This window comes from Cavia porcellus, unplaced genomic scaffold (genome assembly GCF_034190915.1).
Source record: "Cavia porcellus strain 051 isolate PalLab524CR breed Dunkin Hartley unplaced genomic scaffold, mCavPor4.1 scaffold_17, whole genome shotgun sequence".
In the NCBI taxonomy this organism is placed as follows: Eukaryota; Metazoa; Chordata; class Mammalia; order Rodentia; family Caviidae; genus Cavia; species Cavia porcellus.
The window spans coordinates 61,119,803-61,142,494 of record NW_026947500.1 but is presented as its reverse complement, the minus strand read 5'-3'; the positions used below and the strand labels follow the sequence as shown (position 1 = coordinate 61,142,494).

Genomic DNA, 22,692 nt, shown 5'->3' with positions numbered 1-22,692 from the left:
TTGAGGCTCCAAGTACGCAACTGAGCTGTGTCACGCACAAGAAAAGACTTTAAAAGTTTACAGGAACAGAAATGGGAGGGAAATTACGATGTTTTCATGAGTCCCAAGGCTGGCATTGAGTGGTGAGGCACAGCGTGAGGCATTTGAAATCCCACACTCCCCTCTTGCAGTATGGTGTAATTATTTATCTGAGCCTTCCAACAGGATGCCAGGGCTCTGGAAATGTTCTGTTGTTTTCTTTTTAAAATCTTTTCCTGCATTTGTAGATAACTTCCAGTAACCTCTCCTCCGCTGTTTTTGATGAAATGATTCCTTGCATACCGTGCCACTGCCTGTGTGTGTACAGCTAAGGATGCTCTTTCTGTATTCTTTAATGATTCGGGGGGAAAATCTCTGGCGTCTGTGGCTGTTTTTGTGCTTCAAGGAAGATTGAAAAATTATGAGAATCTGGTTTGGCTGGGAAAAACCCAAACAACCTGGTCCTTTACAGCAAAACTTTGGTGCCTCTGAGCCAGAGGAGTTGGTTAGACTGTCAATCAGTCCTCCCCTCATAAAGCAGTCACCTGCCCATTCACATGGTTATTTTCTGTGGTTTATATTACCCGCAGTTCTCTGGAATCTGAAAATACTGGGTCCACACTTTTCCTACTTTAGTTTTTTGAGATGGGGTTTGCTCTGGAGTCCAGGGTGCCCTGGGACATTCTGTGTAGCTTAAGCTTATTTCAGATTTAAGATCTTCCTGCCTCATCCTCCCTAGTGCTAGGCTTACACTCATGCACCCCCACACGCAACTCAATCTCATAACACTGCGTGTAAAAATTACAGAAATACCAATAAACACGTTTTACATAACACTTATTACAGTATGATTGTTCTGTTTTATTATTAGGCATTACTGTTAAACCCTTACCATGCCACTTTTGGAAATTAAGCTTTCCCATAGCTGTGTGTGCATCAGGAAAACACCTAGTATATGTGTGCTTGGTAGTCAAGCACCCACTAGGGGAATGTAGTCCCTAAAGGCAGGCAAGAACAACTACTTACTTTTCAACACAAGAAAAGATCTCCAGTGTGGGGAGGGAATAACGGTATTCTCTGGGTCTGTCTTACATTCTTCTTCCTTTCTGAGGGATAAGAAAATCAACTTCTAAGACCAAGTTTGGTTTTTTCCCAGTACTGCTGATTGAACAGTGCCTTTGCACTGAGCTAAATCTGCATGGTTTTTGTTGTTTTGTTTTGTTTTTTTTTTTATTGGTGTTGGGACTCGAATTCAGGACCTTGAGCTTTCCAGGCAAGCGTTATGCCACTGAGTTACATTCCCAGAACTTCTGTTTTTTGAGGCCCTGAGTTGCTAGGTTGCCCAGCCTGGGCTTAAATTTGAAGTCCTGTCTCAGCCTCCCAGAGTGCTGTGATACAGGGAAAAGACACTTCCAGCCTACTAGATGTCCAGTACAAGTTCATGTTTTCTAAAATCTAAGAACGAGTTTTAGGAACAATGGAGGTTAAGAGTAGGAATATTTATTGAGAGAAAGAAAGCTTCTGAGACAGAGACAGAAGGAGTCCTGAGTGGGTTGCCAAAGGCTCTGTCTTTATTCTAGAGACTTCTATAGAGTAAAGCCACAAAGTGAGGCAGGTGGAAGGTGGGCATGAGGCGGGACAGAACTACAGCCAACCAATAAATTAATTGCTCAGGTAAAATTGATTAAATTGAAGATAAATGGGGAAGAGAGCCAGGTAGCAGGCAGGCGTGCACAACAGTGACTCTTCCTATAGGGGGTTGGGATGGTGACTCCTGCCCTCCTCAGGGTGATAGAGACCTATTTAGAATATCAATCCATGAAGTTTATCCTTAAGATATGAGTGCATTTGTTTGATCTTTTGTATGGAGGTCTGACCCACAGTGGAAGTGTCTGTCTCCTGCTCTGTTGCAAGGTATCTGGTCTTCTCCACTGGCTCCTTCAGGGCCCAGCCCTGTCTGGCTGCCTGTAACATTTCTGTGTAACTCAGCTGCCTGTAACACTGGAATTACAGGAGTAGCCACCATGCGTGGCCTCGGTGAGGTTGTGAAGGATGAGTAGGAGGAGTTTTCTCAGTCTGGTCCACTTTTAACAGAAGCCGTGCCACAGTAAACTTCTGTCACTCACTGCTCTGCCCTGTCTCTCAGGTCACTGAAGTCTCTTTGAGGTTACAGGCTGATTTGGAACGCAAGCTGCCACTATAGCGCAGTGGATCCCGGGCCCAGCTAATAAATCACTCAGGCGGCTCCTAGTCATCATCAGCTGCCCGACAACTCCACCCACTCTCTCCTCAGATATCGATGAATGCTCCGGACACTCGGGCATCTGTGGCCCTGGCACATGCTACAACACCCTGGGAAACTACACCTGCGTGTGCCCGGCAGAGTACCTGCAGGTCAACGGTGGCAACAACTGCATGGGTGAGAAGTGTGCAAACGGGGGGCCCCAGGAATGGCCGGAGCGGCACACAAGTGTGGGAGAGAGTGCCTAGGAGCCTCTAACATCGAGGAGGGTGACAGAGGTGTGTTTGAGAAAGAAAGGAGAAGGGCGGGCGGGCATATCTGAAGTGCTGACCTGTCACTGAACAGGGCTGCAGGGCTCAGGAACCCAAGCCTGCCCTTGGAGCAGTTGCCCAGGTTGTGCACTGCCCAATAAAGGCTGAACTATGAACGGCACTTCCAAGTATGTTGAGGAAGAGACGGCCAGGCCCTCGTGTCCAGATGGTCCATGATGAGATTCCATCTGCTTGGCCCTGACCTCCGCTGAGCTGCAGTACCCTTTCCCACACTCACAACCCCCCCCACCCCCCCACCCCCTCCCCCTCCCACGGCAGACATGAGAAAGAGCAGCTGCTTCCGGCGCTATAATGGCACCTGTGGGAACGAGCTGGCCTTCACCGTGACCCGGAAGTTGTGCTGCTGCGCCTACAACGTTGGCCAGGCCTGGAATAGGCCCTGCGAGGCCTGCCCCCGCCCCGCCAGCTGTGAGCGCCCTCCCCTACCCTGCCCGCCCCCTGGGGCTCCTGCTTTCTCCCCAAGGGCCAGGGCTGGCGGGTTGGTTTAGGGCCCTGTGGGCAGGAAAAGCTCTTGGAGTCAGGCAGAGGCAGTTAGTGGAGCTCCCGAGGGCTCAGGGCAACCAGGGAGAAAATCACAGCAGGACAAAGAGGCAGGGGTCTCCTGGGTTGGAAGGGGTGGAGTTGGGTGGTCCCGGAGAAGACCTAGCCCCTGAAAACACAGCAGCTGGGGTGAGGTGAGATGCTCCAGGCAGGGGAACGGGCAATAAATCTGTTAGCAACACCCTGGGAGGGGCCAACCTGTAATCCCAGCACTCTGCGAGGCTGAGGCAGGAAGATCATCAAATTCGAGCTCAGCCTGGGCAACTTAGTGACTTAGCGAAATACTGTCTCAAAATAAAAATACAAGAAGGGGTAGGGGTGGGGCTCAGTGCAAGCTCCCAGGTTCGAGCCTCAGGACTGGGGAGAGAAAACAAGACCAGAGTGCTCCTGCTGGGCTGCAGATTCCACCAGAGGACTGTGCTACCAGCGAGCTCCGTGGTGGCTTCCGCCACCTGCCCTGATCTTGCGCCCCGGCCCCGAGGTCCTGGGGTCCGGTCTGCAGCTCTGTCCTCCTCTGCCCAGCCGACTACCAGCTCCTGTGTGGGAATCAAGTTCCGGGCTTCGCCGTCGACGTCCACACAGGGGCGCCCACGGGTGAGTGACCGCTGCGCCCTTGCTGTGGGGCCCCCCCTCCCTGCATCCCCAGCCGAGCTCTTATTAAGCAGTGAATGTTTTTACTAAATTGCCGTTGGAATGATGGATAAAGATTCAGAGGGTGAAATTCACCCTGTCATTCATTTCTCAGCACGCTGGGAAGCACATTCACACGTGGCCGAGTGGCCGTCCCCACCCGCTCCCCGGCACTGTGGCCTCACCCCACGCTGAATCTCTGTCTCCCGGAGACACAAGGCCCTCGGTCCTCCCCAGCCCTGGAACCCACCACACAACCTGTCGCCATGTATCTGCTGGCCCCGGGCCTGCTGGGATGAAAGCAGACAGTACTTGGCCCCTTTTTTTAGGGAATAATGCCAAGCAAAGAGTCTGTCCGTGTTCAGTTATTATTGTTATTATTAGTTTTTCCTGGTATCAGGGATTGAACCCAGGGCTTTCACACTAAGCTCCTTCCCCATCCCCACCTTACTTTTATTTTGAAACAGTCTCTCATTAAATCAGTAAGTTGCCGGCTGGGCTCTAACTTAGGGACCTCCTGCCTCAGCCTCCCAGAATGCTGGAATGATGGTGCCAGCTGCCACTTCCAACATAAAAAATTATTTCTGGCTGTGCTCGTTGAATCTGAAGAAGCAGAACTCGCCAGGTGAGGTGGCACACGCCTGTGATCCCAGCACTCAGGTGGCTGAGGCAGGAAGATCACTGTGAGTTCAAGGCCAGCTGGGTTCTTGGCTGGGACATCACACCCTGTTGGTGCTGTGCCTCCAGGGTTTATCCGTGCTGTGGCACGTGCCAGTGCTCCAGTCTTTTATGGGCTGAGTAATACCCCACAGCGCAAGTATTTCACATTTGGCTATCTGTTCGCCTACTGATATTTCCAGTTTTTTGCTAAATATTGTCCTCTGTGAGCTTTCCTACTCACACTGAGCTGTTTTGCCCTCCTGTAACCCAAGAAACAGGACTGCTGAGTCATGGGAGGGGTGTGTGCACACACACGTGTGTGTATGTTCTCTTTTTTTGTAGCACTGGGGATTGCACCAGGGCCTTTACACTGAGGCCCAGCGCCAACCCCCTTTTGTATCTTGAGGCAAGTATGTTGCTAGGGGATCCTAGAGTGGATTCAAACATGCAGTCCTCCTGCTTCAGCCTCCCAGAGTGCTGGGACGACAGGCCTGCTCCATCACACCCGGCTACAGTGTCCAGTTCCAGCTGCAGACAGCTTCCTTCCTGTCCTCTCCTTTTCTCCTGCACCCCTCTGTTCCCTTGGTGTGGCTTCTGGGCCATGTGCTGGCCACATCTTCTGCCACCTGACTCCAGGACCAGTGGGTCCCATAGCTGGGGGCGGGGCTGCCCTTGACAGCCCATGTCCTCCCCAGACATTGATGAGTGCGGGGAGATCCCAGGCCTGTGTACCCGTGGCGTCTGCATCAACCAGATTGGAAGCTTCCACTGTGATTGCCCCTTGGGCTTTGAGTACGACAGTGCCCTGCTGGCCTGCAAAGGTACTGGCCCCACTCTGTCCCCAGCCCCAGGATCTGGGTGGGACACTGGCTCCCCACTTTGCAGTCTGGTCCTGTAAATGCTGAGAGCCTCAGTTTCCCTAGTGGGCTGTATTTGCTGACTTTGTGTTGTTGAGCATAATACCCAACACCCACAGCTTAGAGGAGGGGGAGTCGATAGGGCTTATGGTTTCGGAGGGTTCCGTGCGTGGTCAGGAGCGTCATGGTGGGAGGGCCTGGCAGGGCAAAGCTGCTTAGGAAGCAGAGAGGCGGCAGTGCCAGAGAGGAAGGGACCAGGAACCGGATGTGGTGCCCAGTGTCACCCTCTATGAGCCTCTCAGGAGCACCTTCTGCAATCTGTCCAGTGTTTCTCAATCTAGTGACCCCACCAGTTAGGGCTAGCATCGCCCAGGGTGACCACCTTCCCAAGGGCCTCCATCTGCCCAGCCCCTGCCTGCCTGCACTTGCTTTCCGGGGTGCAGGGTTTGATTCTGTGCAGCTGTGCACTCTCTCATCCCTACCTGAGGGAGCCAGGCTCTGTCACCTGCTGGACTCAGGTAGGGCATGGCTCTACCCCTCTCTCTTCTTTCTTTCAATTTTTTTTTGAGACAGAGTCTCACTCTGTGATTCAGGCTGGCCTTGGACTCATTATGTAGCCCAGGCTGGCCTCAAACTTGTAGCAAACCTCCTGCCTTAGCCTCCTGACTGCTAGAATGACAGGTGTGCACTACCATCTCCTTTTCTTTTCTTTTTTTATTTTTGTCTTTTTTTTTTTTTTTTTTTTTTTTTTTTTTTTTTTTTTTTGAGACAGGGTTTCCCTATGCAGTTCAAGCTGGCCTTGAGCTCACTTTGTAGCCCAGGCTGATCCTGAACTTGCAATGATCCTCCTGCCTCAGCCTCCTGAATGCTGGGATGACAGGGGTGCAACACCACACTTGACTTTCTTTTCTTTTTAGTACCTTTTAATCTTCTTTATTAGTACTTTAGTCTCTTTATTAGTACTGGTGCATGTTTGCAGTACACAGTGATTACACCCACACAGGGTCCATGTGCTTAACACATTTTGATTCTTTGATTCTTTTTACATTGAGCTGAGCATAGTGGCAAATGCTTATCCCAGAGGCTGAAGCAGGAGGATTTCTGTCAGTTCCAGGCCAGACTGGACTATGTAGGAAGACCCTGTTTTTAAAATAAAGCAATATCCAAGTGTGGTGGCGCATATCTGTAGTCCCAGCATTTGGGATGCTGAGGCAGGAGTCTTAAAGTGAGTTCAAGGCCAGCCTGAATTACATTATCTCAAAAAAAAAAAAAAAAAAAAAACCATAAAATTAATTCTTTATTGTTCACAGCAGCTTTTTTTTAAGCCAGTACATGTTTGCAGTGCATAATGGTTATGTTCACTGTGTGGAGCTGGTGCATGTACATAACACATCTTAATTCTTTTCTTCATCCTCTTCCCCTCCTCCCATCTGCTTTCCTTCCCATTTGCAAAACATGAGTCCTTGTCTGTACTAGTGGAGGGACAGAAAGTAAACTGAGAACACACCACATACTTGGGGGGCCACTAAGAACATGGCATATCTGGAGCTGAGCTCCCAGTCCTGAGATTAGCTGTTTCGTGACAGGAATGAAATAAAGCCAGGCATGGTGGTGCACACCTGTAATGCCAGCACTCAGGAGGCTGAGGCAGGAGGATCGCTGAGAGTTCAAAGCTAGCCTGGGATTCTTAGCAAGTTCAGGGCCAGCCTGGACTGCACTGCATAGCGTGACCTCATCATGCCAGAGCTCAGGGAAGGAGGATGAGGTCGGCTTTTGTTGGAGGGGTACCTGAGGACACCATGCTACCTGTACCCCCAGGTCAGAACGAGTGTCAGGAGATCCCCCATGTCTGTATCCATGGCGACTGCGTGGACACAGAGGGCAGCTACATCTGTCTGTGTCACCGCGGCTTCCGAGCCTCGACAGATGGGACCCTCTGCGTGGGTGAGAGCCGTTCCTACTGCCCTCCAGGGCCAGGCCCTGCCTGGGGTCTGCCCCACCTCTGGGGCGGGCACCGTCCTTCCATCCATCCTAGCTCACCACAGACCTGGGTCTGAATCCTGGCATGTGTGTCTTGGACAAATGGCTTTTTTTTTTGCCTGTCTGTGAGGGTAGTGGGTGGTATCAGGGTACTTCCCAGCTGCCCCCACTGGCATCACTAGCCAGCCATCTGGCCCACCAGCTGAAGGGCTGGTGAGTGCGGGGGTCTTGGCTTCGCTCTGACAGACCTTGATGAGTGCAAGCAGCAGCCGTGTGGAAACGGGACCTGCAGGAACACCGTGGGCTCCTACACCTGCCTCTGCTCCCCTGGCTTCACAGCGACACGCAGCGGGAACTGTGTGGGTGAGCCAGCTGGGGACATGGGTGCCGTCCTCCCTGGAAAGATGAGGACGTGTGGCCTGAGGGCTCCCTCTGTGGGAGGAAAAAAAGTTACCTTAGAGATTGGAATTTCCTCTGGGAATGACTCCAACTTCCCAGTGTCAGAGTTCAGGCTAAGGCTGATGGCAGGCAGTGCAGACAGACCACATGACCTAATACTATGAATTGGCCTCTCTGTGCCCTCTGAGCTGCATCTCGCACATTTGAATACGTTGTTTTTTATTTGCATTAATTTAAAATGATTCCTGACTTCTCTTAGGACTTATTTCCTGGTGAGCTCCTAAGAGAAGGAGGTGAAGAGTGAAAGCAGGACCCTGGTAGCATGGCATTGCCCAGCTGGAGTCACTGGCTGAAACCATGCTGTGCAGGCTCAGGCGGTGTGGGTTGGAATCCCACGCTTGTCACCTACCAGCTGTGTGATCGTGGACAGGCCATCCACCACCCTGTGCTTCCGTTTCATTATTTGCAGAAGGAGGATTAGTAGTAGGACTTCTGGGAGCAATATCAGACTACACAGACTTCTCAACAGAAATATTATCAGTGCTGGCTATGGTGGTGCATAGCTATAATTTCGGCACTCAAGAGGTTGAGGCAGGAAGATTGCTATGATCTTAAGGCCAGCCTGGGCTACATAATGAGTCCAAGGCCAGCCTCAACTACATAGCAAGACCCTGTCTCAACAAACAAACAAAAAACAACTTAAAAACAGAATATTACCAAAAAGCTAGGTGCAGCGGCACAAACCTATAATCCCTTAGGAGGCTGGGGCAGGAGGATTGCCACGTATCTGAGGCTACTCTTGGTTGCATAGTGAGACCTTGTCTCAAACACACACATGCCAGAAGTATTACCAGAAAAAGACATTATTTAGAGAAGTCAGGTCTCTGAGAAAATATAATAAATGCACAAGTGACCAACAATAGGGCTTCAAAACATATAAAAATTTACAGATCTGGGGCCGGGGATTTAGCTCAGTAGCATAAGCGCCTGCCTGGCAAGCCTGAGGTTATCAGTTCAATCCCTGGTACCAAAAAACAAAACAAACAAAAAATTTTTATAGAACTAGGAAAAGAAATAGAGAAATCCATAAGTATAGCTGGCAGCTTCCACATGCCTCCCTCAGTTCTCTAAGAGTAAGCAGGTAGGAGATGAGTCAGGTTATAGAAGACTTGGATGAAACTGTCAGCCATCTCAACCTCTAGAACATTCTAGAATCAAAATTCTTGTCAGATACATTCACCAAGCAGCATCATACACTGGACCATGAAGATAGCCTTAAGGAATTTTAAGGACTGAAGTCACACAGAATAAATCCTTAGGCTGTATGGGAATGAACCAAGAAATCATTTCTTTTTTTAAAATTTAATTTGATTTCTAAATATTTGGAAATATAGTGACATACTCCTAATTCATAGGTGAAATAAGAAATTTAGAGGGAAATCACAAAAAATGTTTTAGAATTAGCTGAAAATGAAATCAAAATGTGTGGGGCACAGCTAAGAGAGTTGTGATGCTTTCGACTAAAAGATCCCTCATGTGTTTGGGAGGGGACTGGCTCGTGGGGTTAAAGACTCATTAGTGGATTCATCCACTGACAAGTTCAGTAGCTGGATGTGCTGTGTGGAGACAGGGCATGGTTGGAGGTTGGTCCCATAAGCCATGAGTTGAGCACCTTTCTTCCGCCAGACCCTTCCACCATCTTGTCTCTGCTTGGAGACAGCCAAGCATGGACTGAAACCGTGAGCCAAAACCAACCTCTCCTCCTTTAAGTTGTTCGTGTCAAATACATTTTTTTAGGTGTCAAATACTGTATCCAGGGACAGGAAAGTGACCAAGATGAGGACACTTAGAGGCAAATACAAAGCATTATGTGGTTGTATTAGAAAACACCAATACTTAGTAACCAGGATGGCAGGAAGGTTAACACTCAGAAACATGTATAGAAGCGCCCAGCAAATAAAAGTGCCATCAGCTCAGCTTAATTGTGGATGGAAATGCAGGAGAGGGTCGGTTCCCTCAGGCTCTGCGGTGACCCTACCTGCCCTTCTGTCCTCTGCTGACATCGATGAGTGTCGCACCATGGCTGGGCAGGTGTGTCCAATGGGACAGTGTCTCAATACAGCTGGCTCCTTCCACTGTCTCTGCCAGGGTGGTTTTGAGCTTGCACCCGATGGGAAGAACTGTGTGGGTGAGTGTCGCTAAGGGGGCTGGCAGCCATCCCAGCAGCCTCTGCTCACACTGACCAGAAGTTTGTGCTTCCCAGTAAGCGCGACTCTCAATTAATATCGATGCATTTATTTTAAGGTATAAAAAGAAAGACAATAGCACCTTCTGTTTCCACGGAGTGTGTGGTTTAGGGTGAGGCTATCTTGAAAATATAAGTTTCCTGCTAGGTGTGGTGGTGCATACCTATTATCCCAGCACTGTGGGAGGCTGAGGCAGGAGGACTGCAAGTTGAAGCCCAGACTCGGGTGAGCTGTTTGCCTCCCCTCTGGCACTGGGACCCCTTCCTCCTCTTCACAGACACAAACGAGTGTCTCACGCTCACGGGAACCTGCCTGCCAGGCACCTGCCAGAATCTCCAGGGATCCTTCCGCTGCATCTGCCCCCCTGGCTTCCAGGTGCAGAGCAACCACTGCGTGGGTGAGTGATGGCCTCACGCCCACATACACACGGCCACCCAGTGCTGTGGGCACTGAGCCCTCAGATTCCCCACTTTAGATGCCCTTTCCATCTGGCCCTGCTCCCACCTGCTGCCTCTTCGTCCTGCCGGTAGTCCCTTTGTATCACTCCCAGCTCATGTCCCTGCCCCTCCAGACATCAACGAATGCTTGGAGGAGCCCAACCTCTGCCTTTTTGGCACCTGTACCAACAGTCCCGGGAGCTTCCAGTGCCTCTGCCCGCTTGGCTTTATCCTCTCTGACCATAGGCACCGATGCTTTGGTGAGCTGGGCACGGGCTTCGCGCAGGGCTTTGGGAAGGGGACGGTGGCAGGTAGGGTGAGGAAGGGTCCGAGCACCCAGGAAAGCAAGGCCACACTGCAGGAGCCCAGCCCGACACCTGCGCCTCAGCACAGTGAGTTGCGCTAGTTCCAGGACCTCCCAGGCTGATAGGATTCTGAGTAGAGCCAAGGTCTGGGAGTTTGGGATCTGACGCCCAGGGACTTCCAGCTCTCTGGAATCACGGGCTTTGCCTCTCCGGGAATGAATAGGTCTGAACTTTACGCGTAAAGATTTTCATCTGCCCGGGCAAAGTGCTTGGGTTGATCCTCATTGGCCCAAGAGGAGTCACGTGTTCAGCCCTGAGCCAATCGCCGAGGCCAGGGAGGTGGGGGTGTTCTGATTGGCTCCTGGTGGACCCGGTAGCGCGCCTCCACCAGGCCTGGGACGGAGAAGGGCACCGGTGCTGGCGCTCGCTCCCTCCCGCTGGCCTTGATCCCACCCCCCCACCCACGCCCACAGACACGCGGCAGAGCGTCTGCTTCACCCGCTTTGAGGCCGGGAAGTGCTCCGCGCCAAAAGCTCTCAACACCACCAAGACCCGGTGCTGCTGCAGCAGGAGCCCCGGGGAGGGCTGGGGCGAGCCCTGCGAGCTGTGTCCGCAGGAGGGCGGCGGTGAGTGGCTGCCCGCCCGTGACCCTCGCCGTCCCGGGGCCGCCGTCTGACTCGCGCCCCTCTGCCTGTGCAGCTGCTTTCCAGGAGCTCTGCCCCTTTGGCTATGGGGCGGTCCCAGGCCCCGGGGACGCTAGAGAAGGTGAGCCCCGATCCCGGAGCCACCGCACCTCCCCGGGTCCCCGGGTCCCCGCGCCCACGGTGACCCCGCCGCCTGCCACCCGGCTGCTGCAGATGTGGACGAGTGCGCCGAGAACCCCGGCGTCTGCGGTCATGGCCTCTGTGTCAACACCGATGGCTCCTTCCGCTGCCAGTGTCCCTCGGGCTACAGCCTGGACCCCGCGGGGCTCGGCTGTGTGGGTGAGTGGGCCCGGGTCCGCCGCGGCCTCCCTCACTGATTCACACTCATGATCATTCACTCGCGCCAGGCACTCAGTCCCTCATTTATTCTCCACCTGTCCCGTGTTCATTCATATCCTTGGTCGCGTAACCACTTGATGATCCACGCACCCATTCAGTTACTCCAGTTATTCACTTCCCATGAGTTTGCTGTTTATCCATTCAGCCATTGGCTCGTTCCCTTGTTCATTCATCCACTCATTCGCACGATCATTCGCTCACTCATTCGTTCGTTCATTTCTCCCTCATTTGTCCCCGAGCCCTCATCCATCAGCTGGTCACTCACCCCTTCTCATTCACTCTCATTCACTATTCACCCTGCCTTCATTCGGTCTCTCAGCCTTCATTTCCTACTGATTCCCTTGCTCTTTCTGGCTCGATCGTCCACTTACTGGTTTGCTCTTTACCCGCTCATTCTGGCACTTTCACTAAGTCCATTACCCCCATTCAGTCGTTCGGGGCCTGTGCGCGCGTTCATTCCTTCACACGAGGTGAAGCAGAGGGGGCAGTCCCGAGGATGGGGTCTCTCTGCGGGCCTGAACACCCGTGTTCCCCCTAGACACAGATGAGTGCTCCGCAGGGAAGCCTTGCGGGGAAGGCACGTGCACCAACGTCATCGGGGGCTTCCAGTGCACCTGCGCCGTCGGCTTCGAGCCTGGCCCGGCTGCCACCTGCAAGGGTAGGATGCTGGCTGCCCAGGACGCGGGGGCTGTGTCACAGGGACACCTGGGGACCAGTCTGGTGTGCAAGCGGGGACCACAGGGGCGGACCGCCCCCCAGCAGATACCTCGTGGCTTCCACAGACATCGACGAGTGCTCGCTGAACCCATTACTCTGTGCCTTCCGCTGCCGCAACACGGAGGGCTCCTACCTGTGCACCTGCCCGGCTGGCTATGCCCTGCGGGAGGATGGGGCCACGTGCAGAGGTGGGTGTGGCACGGGGTGGGGTGGGGCCGGGCCCTCCACTTTCTGTCTATGAAACAGGAGTAAGAGCGGGAGCCCCCAGGGTGCTAGGGAGCAATCTGGGAGCCCAGGGAGCTGCACCAAGTGAGCTTGCAGAAGGTGCTACGTGGGAGGAGTCATTGTCTTGGACCAAAGAATAGGAGCGTATGATGCCCCGCATGGTGGTGCACACCTGTCCTCCCAGAACTCGGGCTGAGGCAGGAAGATCTCTGCTAGTTCAAGGTCAACTTGGACAAGCTAGTGAGTTAAGGCCCGTGAGATCCTACCCCTCCCAAATCAAAGAAACCACTGACACTTTGGTCCAGAGTCTAACAGGACAGCAGAGGCTGGCCCTGTCCTGAGTGGGGCAGGACAGAGAGGACAGTGGTCGTGCGTCCCAGGAGACATGGGGTTATCTCTCTGACATTTTTATTGTTACAGTAGGGGAGGAGGCACTGGCATCCTACAGTGTGCATAGAGTCCCCTCCCACTGCTGCTACTAAGGACTTCTTTGGCCCAAGTGAACAATCTTAAGGGCAAGAGACCCTGAGGCTGGGACTTGGCCCCTGCAGGGCTTTTTCTGAGTCCCAGCACCAGGTGCCGTGGTGATGGTAGGCAAGGGAGGTGGGTGTGGGGTGCAGTCTGAGCTGCCTGGGGCTGGCCATGGCCTGGGGGTCCCTTCCAGATAGGCTCCGCCAGAACTACAGAGATCCCACCACAGTCCCACTAGGGCTGCAGAAAATGGGATCCAGGGTCCATCCCGTGGATTACCTGGGCCTTACTGACCCCTGACCCTGTCATCCAAAGATGTGGACGAGTGTGCAGACACCTCACAGGACTGCCAGGCCCGCGGCATGCTGTGCAAGAACCTCATTGGCACCTTTGAGTGCATCTGCCCTGTGGGCATGCGGCCCCAGCCCGGCTCTGGGGAGGGCTGCACAGGTATAGGGTGCAGGGACCCCTGGGCAAGGAGGGCACTCAAGGCCATGGGACGGCTGGCCGGGGGCTCTGGCCACCCTGCTGGCCTGCTTCTTCCTTCCCACCTTAGATGAGGACGAATGCCATACCCAGCCCAGCATCTGCACCCACGGCCACTGTGTCAACACCGTGGGCAGCTTCAGGTGTGACTGTCACAAAGGCTTCCAGCCCAGTCCGACCCTCACTGAGTGCCTCGGTGAGTGTGGCCAGAAAGGCAAGAGGCAGACACCTGTCCCTTGCAGTCCCCTTGCAGTCTGGGAGGCGGGGACGGAGATCTGTAGGCAGCAGCTGAGCCAATGCAAACACACTTGTCCACTGCACACATGTGTGCGGCATACACACACACACACACACACACACGCAAGCGTGTGCTCCACTCTTGCTTTAGTCCTTTCAATCAAACATCCCAGAAAACCTGCTGTCTCCCCCTCCCCAACCGGACAGATTCCAACACAGCCCGAAGCAGCACCCAGGAATTGACCCTCTCCCAATTTCCCTTTCTCTGGAAGCTAAACGCAGCAGGTGACCTGAGCGCCACTTCTGTCTGATTCCTTTTTCTTTTTTTTTTTTTTTTTTTTTTTGGCTTTTTCCTTTTTATCGGTACCAGGGACTGAACTCACGACTGCCTGCCTGCAAGACAGGCGCTTATGCCGCTGAGCTAAGTCCCCAGCCCCTTCCTTTTTCCAATCCTGTCCCCACACTTCTTCCTGAGCAAGCTCCATCCTACACCTCTCTCCCAGGTGTGCCTGTCTGGAGGCCTCCTGGACATCGCTGTCCACAGTATTGCCTGTCCCCATCCTCAGCTCACCAGCAAGGCCCCTTGCAAGCTTCCCAGAATGACCCCTTTTTCCCAGGCCAGCGTCCAGTCTGTCTCTGGATGTCATCTTTCTATTGTTCCATCCCAGGCACTGCCACTTCTTGCTGCCACCTCGATGTCTCTGGTTTCCCTGCCACCTCTTGGGCATCCATTCTCTCTGTGAACCAAAGGATGCTTCACTTTGCCCCCAAGGGGCCATCCTGCCTCTGCAATCCAGCCTGAGGTGATCCTTTTGAGGGCTGAGTGAGTCTTGCTTCTGCCCCAGCGTAGTGAGGGTGTTCCACAGCATCCAGTGATAATGACTTCAGAGTTCTCCCTGTGCATATCCACAAGGGTATCCTAGGCCTCTAGCTTCTCGCACCCACCGTCTGCTCTGATTCTCTACAGATGTCCGGCAAGGGCTCTGCTTCTCCGAGGTGCTGCAGGCTGTGTGCCTGGCCCACTGGAGCAGCGGCGAGGCGGTGTCCAGGGCCATGTGCTGCTGCGGGGGTGGCCGAGGCTGGGGCCCCAGCTGCGAGCTCTGCCCTCTGCCTAGCACCTCTGCCTACAAGAAGCTGTGTCCTCATGGCTCAGGTTACTCTGCTGAGGGACGAGGTGGGTGCCCTAGAGGTGATCATGCTCCATTTCTGTGTCCTATGCTTTAGCAGGTACTAGAATGTGTAAGCTACTGGGCATGTGTGTGTGTGTGTGTGTGTGTGTGTGTGTGCACCTTTGTGACAGCAAGCATGTGAACAGTGTGTGTTTTGGATGTGCATGAACTTGAGTGAGTGACCAAGTGAGCAGATGTGTGAGCCAGCGTTGTGCACGTTCGTTGCACATGCAAGCTCATTAATGAGATGAGCACGTGAGCTGGTGTTTGCTGTGTGCAAGCTTGTTAATGGGCGTGTGTCTGTGTTGCATGTACACTTGCGTGTGCTCGGTGAAGGTACACCACCAGCATGTCCTCCTGGCTCAGGGACCACCCATTTGGAGAGCGGAGTCCACGGGGGCGGAGGAGTGGGGGGGACTGGGCCTGCCCTGAAGGACACTCTGCCCTGTCCCACTTGTCCCCAGATGTGGATGAGTGCCGTGTGCTCGCACACCTGTGCACTCACGGTGAGTGTATCAACAGCATCGGCTCCTTCCACTGCCACTGCCAGGCCGGGTACAGGCCAGACACCACCGCCACTGCCTGCCTGGGTGAGCTTCTCCTCTCCCCTCACCCAGTTGGGCCCTGCCAACATTTCCCCGGTGGGTGCTGCCAACGTAGCACCACTCACTTGACATTTTCAAAGTGTGCCCACTGCATGAGGAAAGTGGAAGCAGAGCTTCCCGGGCTTCCCCCGTCCAGACTGTGTTCTTGCTCTGATCACCTCCGTTCCGTCTCCAGCGGGTTCGCATCTAAGTCACACAGCAGCAAACCCCCACCCTGTTGGAGGAGTGGGTCTTCCATTCGGCTTTGTAAATAAGGTTTTATCAGCACCCAGCAGTGTCTATTTGTCTATTTACTCTCAGTGGCTACCTTGTTCACACAAAGGTTGTTGATCCTTGCTTGGATACCAAAACCCAGGACTACTTTTTTTAAATTTTTTTTTTTGTACCGGGGATCGAACTCATGACTTTGCTTGCAAGGCAGGCACTTACTCCACTGAGCCTAAATCTTCAGCCCAATCAAGACTACTTAAGTCCCTTCTATTTGTATATGATTTACATACATGATTTTTTTTTTTTTTTTTTGAGATTGGATCTCACTGTGTAGCCCAGGCTGGCCTTGAACTCACAGCAATCCTCCTGCCTCAGCCTCACAAGTGCTGGGATTACAGGCATGTGCCACCTGTTATTTATTATTTACTTATCTCTTCTGTGGTGCTAGGCATGGAAGCCAGGGCTTTGCACACGCTAGTAAAGCGCTCTACCGCTGAGCCATACCCCAGCCCCTCTGTGGTCTTTAAATTAGTTCTAAAGCAGACATGGTGGCTCATGCTAGTTACTGCAACACCTTGGGAGGCTGAGGCAGGAGGATTGCAAGTTTGAGCCCAGTGTGGGCAACTTGGTGACCTAGTGAGAGCCTGTCTCAAAATAAAAAATTTTAAAAGGCCTGGGGTCACAGTCCCTAGGTTCAGTCCCCAGTGTTGCCAAATAAATGCATCATGACTTTTTAAACATCTGATACAGCCTAAGTGCCTCATACACAGACATTGTATTGTTTAGGGCTGACATTAAGCCAGAAGCCTGCATGTTCTACTCAGACCTTCTTGTTAAAGAGTGTTTTCAGGGCTGGGGATTCAGTTCTGCAGCACAAGCGCCTGCCTGGCAAGTGTGAGGTTATGGGTTCAATCCCCAGTACCACCAAAAAAAAAGTATTTTCAATCTTGTTGGTTGAATATGTGGGTACACAGGACAGACTCAATGTTCATCACTTTGCTTTTGACAGAAAAAGTGCCAGTTCCTGTGTACTCCACAGATTTGGGATATCCAGAGTCTGGGAAGGGAACCCCAGCCCCTGAGCAACCCACTCAGTACCTGACCTCCTCACATTCGCTATCTCCCACCTCCAGATGTGGATGAGTGCAGCCAGGACCCCAAGCCATGTTCCTTCCACTGCAAAAACACCGAGGGCAGCTTCCTGTGCACCTGCCCCCGGGGCTACCTTCTGGAGGAAGACGGCCAGGCCTGCAGAGGTGATGCTCTCTCCAAAGGCACCCCTCCTCTCCCCTCCCCTTCCCCCCCTCTTGGGAGGTCCAGGCCCTGCCCTGCCCTGTGGCCACGCCCACGACCCACCCCCGCCCCATGGCCCCGCCCACATCCCACCCCAGGGGTGCCCTGGCCACGCACCCTGAGCACCCAGTGGGGCTTCTGTGCCGCAGACCTGGACGAGTGCTCTACTCGGCAGCACAACTGCCAGTTCCTGTGCGTCAACACCGTGGGCGCCTTCACCTGCCGCTGTCCCCCTGGTTTCACTCAGCGCCAGCAGGCCTGCTTCGGTGAGTGCCCCAGCCCGTTCTAAGGTAGGTGCTTCCCAGCCTTCATGCCCTTGGGCGCCAAAGAAGTGTGAAGCAGCCACCCTTGTGTACCAGAGGTCAGGGACTTGGGGGTGACTGGAACAGAGCACTTGATTCCTTGGTGGCATCTTAAACCTTCCTCTTTCGTCCTTCTGGGGCGCTGGGAGCCCAACCCTCAGAAGTCTTCCAGCCTGGGCCCTGGCTTCTCCCTTTGGCCCTCCCCAGCCTGCTCCCGGGGTTTGCACTGTCCAAAGGTAGTTTGGAAGTCAAAGCCACAAGGGCATCTGCCACTATCTTGTGATGCCCAGGGAACCAGATCTCCTCCCAGAGGCTGAGCCCAGCTAAGGAGCGCCACACAGGAGCACGCTCTTATTCATTCATCGACAGTCTGCTGAGCACCTGCTTTATACCAGTCAGTGCCTGCAGCCAGAGGATGCAAACTGTAGCCCACCAGCCGCGCCTGGCCCCTCGCTTGCTTTTGTTAATAAAGTTTTATTGGTATGCAGCCACGCCCACTTTGACTACCATGTGGCTGCGTTGGCGTTATAATGAGTCCAGTTTTCAAAAGAGGAAAAAAGTTAACTGTCTGGCAAGTTAAGAAACAGATCCCGGGGTCCCGGAGAATAGAGGCCACCACTAGCATCATGGAATTTTCAGCAGAGAATCAGAGTGGAGACAGATTTAATAACCTTAATAGGATAGAAGGTGTTGAGAACATAAAAGTATAAACAAAGTAAAAACAAAATTAGGAGGTGAGGAAGAAAGGAAGGATGCAGTATTCAAAGAGCAATCAGCTAGCCAGTATGGAGGTACTTGGGAAGCTGAGGCAGGAGGATCACCAGGAGTTTGAGGCCAGCCTGAACTACACACCTTTTCTCAAAAAAAAAGTTTTTTTCGTTTGTTTGTTTGTTTGTTTTCAATGCCAGGAATTGAATCTAGGGCCTTGTGTATGCCAAGAATACACTCTGCCACTAAGCTTTACCTTAAGCTGTTTATAGCTTTTATATTATTATTTATTGTACTAGGGACTGAACCAGGGCTCTGACACTAAGCTATCTCCCCAGCCCTTTTTACTTCTTATTTTGAGATAGGGTCTTGCTAGGCTGGGCTTGAACTTTTGATCTTCCTGTCTCAGCCTCCCAGAATGCTGGTGTTACAGATGTGCACCACCACACCTGATTTACTTTATTTCTTGTTTGTGTGTGTGGTGCTGGGGGACTCAGGGTCTCTCACATGGAAAGCACACATCCTCCCAGTGAGCCCCAGCCCACAAAGGGGTTTTGATCATCTTTTATTCCCTTACAAGGTACTATGCTAAGTCCTGTGTGCAGTTAATTTAATTCTCACCCCAAAAATGCCAAAAGGATGTATCAGCCACCTCCATATTGTAATGTAGGAAACTGAGACCAAAAGGGAAGATCAGTGTCTCAGGTTGCACAGCTTCAGGATAGAGATGAGCCAAGTGTGGTGGCACACACTCATAATCCCAGCCTTTTGGGAGGCTGAGGCAAATGGATTGCAAGTTTAAGCCCAGGCTGGGCAGTTTAGCAATGCAGGAAGACCTTTGTGTTACAATTTAAAAAGATGGGGGGATATGAGATTTAAGCAAAGCCTTCGGTCTGTACCATTACAAATACTGGCAGAGAAAGGAACTGTTACAGCTCTGATTTCACAGAAGAGGGGAAAACAGGCACAGAGAGGGAAAGTGACTTCCTGAAGCCACACAGCATGTCACGTGGCACCTCACAGCATTCCCTCACCACCAGGAAACCTTACCTGTCCTCTGTCCTCTGCAGACAACAACGAGTGCTTGGCCCAGCCCAGCCCATGTGGTACCCGTGGACGCTGCCTCAATGCCCCAGGCAGCTTCCACTGTGAGTGCTACCAAGGCTTCACTCTGGACAGCTCAGGCCATGGCTGCAAAGGTAGAGCAGGGTACAGGGCTGGGGGGTGCGGTCCTGAGAGCCACCAGCTGAGCCCCCTCTCCCTGGCTCTCTGTGTCTCAGATGTGGATGAGTGTGATGAACCCCACCGCTGCCGCCATGGCTGTCAGAATGAGGTGGGGGGCTACCGCTGCAGCTGTCCCCAGGGATTCACCCAGCACTCCCAGTGGGCACAGTGTGTAGGTGAGTGGCCAGGGTGGGGAGGAAAACCTGGGAACAGCAAGCAACAAGGTTCCATTTCACTGCCAGATGTTGTAACCAGCAGAACTGTTCAAAACTCATGAGCCAGCCTGGGGAAATCTACCACTGGGCAACCAGGGGGCAGCTAAGCAAACATGACATGCTGCTCCAGTCCCTTTCTTGGAAGGTAGTTGTCAGGAATTGAGAAAGAATCCGAGATCATGCCTGTGATTATGGGGAAAGAGTGCAGGGATTGATTAGTGATGCCTGCCATAAGAACAAAAGAAAGAATACTGTGGTCGATTGGTAATGTCTACTGTGGGTGACTGGAGAGAATGTGATGATTGATTAGTGATGTCTGCATGGAAAGAGTACAGTGACTGATTAGCAATTAGCAGGGGAATGAATACTGGGGTTAACTAGTGATGTCTACTATGGATGCAGCAATGGGCTGCAAAGGTATGTGCATATATCAGATCTTTATCATACCTGTTGTAACAGCACTGCCTTTTCTGTCTTCCTCCTTTCATTTGTGGCTATTCTTCAACTAAATTTTGTTTTTTGTCTTCCCATGCCACTGTACCCTCAAGTCTTCATCTCCAGTGCTCTCAGGGATGGCACAGATCCTTAGCCTTTGCTGGTGATTCTTCCATTTCTTCTTCTTGCTTACATCTCTTCCTTCCCCAGTTCTCCTCCAAGGATTTGCCTTGTACCAGGCCCTTCAGGGTGCAGAAATGAGCCCCAAGTAGGCCCCATCCTAGCAGCAGAGATACCTCATTAGACCACTCATTGGGCTCTCCATTGAAGACATTTTGCCTCCCAGGGGACATTTTGAAGCCCGGCATGGTTGTACATGCCTGTAATCCTAAATTTCTCGGAAGGCTGAGCCAGGAGGCTTGCAAATTCAAGGCCAGCCTGGGCAATTTAATGAGACCCTGTCTCAAAATATAAAAAAATAAGTAAAAAAAAGGACCGGAGGTATAGTTCAGTGGTGAGCACTTTAAAACCATGCTTAAGACCCTGGGTTCCATCCCTGGCAATGGAAAAAGAAATCCCTTGGAAGCATTTTTAGCAGAGCTCACTACTGGAGATTGTGGGGTGCAGGGAAGCCAGGGGTACTGCTTACCTCCCCACAGTACAAGATCAACCCCACCCATAGAGAGTGGCCCAGCTCCCATGTCACAGGGCTGAGGGCAGCACGATTTGTGCCCGAGAAGCCCACGATTTAGGATTTAGATGTTTTTGAGAAACACCGCCAAGGAGAATCCAGGCTTTGACAAGTAAGGAGTGTCATAAGCAAGGCGTGGAGGCAGACCTGTGTAGTCAGGCTTCCCGGTGAGTTCCTTTGTGCTGTGACCTTGGACTTGGGATCCAAAGGATGAGCCTTCCCGTGGAGGGCTCTGGGGGTGTGAAGTCTTCTGCCACCATTTCTCTCCTCCTCAAGCGCAGATGAGAACGAGTGTGCTGTGTCACCCGCGGCTTGTGGCAGTGCCTCCTGCCACAACACCCTCGGTGGCTTCCACTGCGTCTGCCCCTCCGGCTTTGACTTTGATGAGACCCTCGGGGGCTGCCAGGATGTGGACGAGTGCGCTGGGCAGGGTAGCCCTTGCAGCTACAGCTGTGCCAACATGGAGGGTGGCTTTCTATGCGGCTGCCCCCAAGGCTACTTCCGGGCTGGGCAAGGGTGAGCGGTGTGAGTGGGTGGGAAGGGGTGGAACGGGCACAGGTACCGTGGCCCGCATGTACACTTGTGCCTGAGTGTGGGGCTGAGGCAGGAGGGTCGCAAGTTCAAACCCAGCTTTGGGAACTTGTGAGACCCTGTCTCAAAAAAATAATTTTTAAAAAGGTGGAGCTGCAGATGTAGCTCAGTGCAAGGACCATGGAGTTAATCCCTGGAAATAGACACACACACATGCACACATAAAACACACAGCTGCATACAACATGCACATGATCTCAGCCATCCTCTTTTATACTTTTCTTCCCAGTGGTAGAGGTGGAACCCAGGCAAGCCCTCTACCACTGAGCTGCAACCTCGGCCCTCGTGGATAATTTGAATCCCATCTAGATTATTTGTAAAGCCTAATGCAATGCACATGTTCTGTAAGTAGCTGTTATCATGCATTGTTTAGGAAGTAATAACAAGAAAAAGTCTGCATGTGTTCAGTACTGGCAAAGAGTTAGCCTGAGCATAAGTGCCCAGTAGCAACTTGTGACTTTTCTCCCCATAAGGTGATTGAGCCCAGGGTTTTCACACTGAGCTATGTTTCCTCTCCTTGTTTGTTTATTTGTTTTGTTTGTTTAAAATTTTGAGACTGGGTCTTGATAAATCACTAAATTTCCCAGGGTGTGCTGAAACTTGCAATCCTCCTGCCTCAGCCTCCCAGAGTGCTAAAATTAGAGAAATGCGTCACCACCTTGGTAGGACAATGTACTTTTTGAAGATGCCAGGGAACTTGCATACCCTAGGCAAGCGCTCCACTGCTGAGCTGCCCCCCAACTCGTAACATTTTCAGTGCTGGGTGGTTGAATAGAAGAATGTGGAGCCTGTGCACACGGAGGCCCAAGTGTAGATTCATACGTGGCACATGTGTACTTGCATGTTACCCTCCCCATGTGCACAAAGGCCCCTACCTGTACACACCCTGGGGATACTTGGGTACATTCATTTCTCCCAGGAATTGCATATTGTGTCATTCCCATGTTCACACCCATGTGCAGGTGAGCCACACACCTGCACCTGCACACACACAACTTCTGCAGGTGTACATGCGTGCCCACAGTGCCACACCATCACATACACAGCCACGTTTACATGACAACTCCTGCCTCCAGGGCAACTGACTCACAACAGAGGGGTGGAAGCGGTTGACTGGGGAGGGCTTCCAGCTGCTGCTGAAAGCCTGCCTACCCCACTGTCCTGGCCCAGGCACTGTGTCTCTGCCCTGGGCTTCAGCCCTGGACCCCAGGAAGCTCCAGAGGAGGAGCCACTCTCTCCAGAAGCCTGCTATGAATGCAAGATCAATGGCCTCACCCCTCGGGACCGGCCACCACGCAGTGTCCATGAGGGCCACCAGGTATCCCAGGGGCTGCATGGAGCAGGGGCAGTCAGGGGACTCCTTAAAGGTGGGAAGGGGTCTGTGACCCTAAAGAACACTAGACGCAGCCAGGTGTGGTGAAACA

At 52.6% G+C, this 22,692-nt stretch overlaps 1 protein-coding gene across 1 annotated transcript in view; it reads left to right on the top strand.

The window, feature by feature from the left end:
* Fbn3 (fibrillin 3) overlaps nt 1–22,692 on the top strand; it is a 58,867-nt gene that overhangs the window by 31,488 nt on the left and 4,687 nt on the right. The window contains exons 33-56 of the mRNA XM_063229108.1: nt 2,312–2,437; nt 2,851–3,000; nt 3,655–3,726; nt 5,118–5,243; nt 7,098–7,223; nt 7,506–7,620; nt 9,716–9,846; nt 10,182–10,301; nt 10,476–10,601; nt 11,120–11,272; nt 11,346–11,411; nt 11,504–11,629; nt 12,228–12,347; nt 12,472–12,594; nt 13,418–13,552; nt 13,659–13,784; nt 14,793–14,999; nt 15,459–15,584; nt 16,943–17,065; nt 17,252–17,368; nt 19,183–19,311; nt 19,393–19,512; nt 20,959–21,193; nt 22,439–22,586. Coding sequence (XP_063085178.1) covers nt 2,312–2,437; nt 2,851–3,000; nt 3,655–3,726; nt 5,118–5,243; nt 7,098–7,223; nt 7,506–7,620; nt 9,716–9,846; nt 10,182–10,301; nt 10,476–10,601; nt 11,120–11,272; nt 11,346–11,411; nt 11,504–11,629; nt 12,228–12,347; nt 12,472–12,594; nt 13,418–13,552; nt 13,659–13,784; nt 14,793–14,999; nt 15,459–15,584; nt 16,943–17,065; nt 17,252–17,368; nt 19,183–19,311; nt 19,393–19,512; nt 20,959–21,193; nt 22,439–22,586 — 3,146 coding nt within the window. The remainder of the gene's footprint in view (nt 1–2,311; nt 2,438–2,850; nt 3,001–3,654; nt 3,727–5,117; nt 5,244–7,097; nt 7,224–7,505; nt 7,621–9,715; nt 9,847–10,181; nt 10,302–10,475; nt 10,602–11,119; nt 11,273–11,345; nt 11,412–11,503; nt 11,630–12,227; nt 12,348–12,471; nt 12,595–13,417; nt 13,553–13,658; nt 13,785–14,792; nt 15,000–15,458; nt 15,585–16,942; nt 17,066–17,251; nt 17,369–19,182; nt 19,312–19,392; nt 19,513–20,958; nt 21,194–22,438; nt 22,587–22,692) is intronic.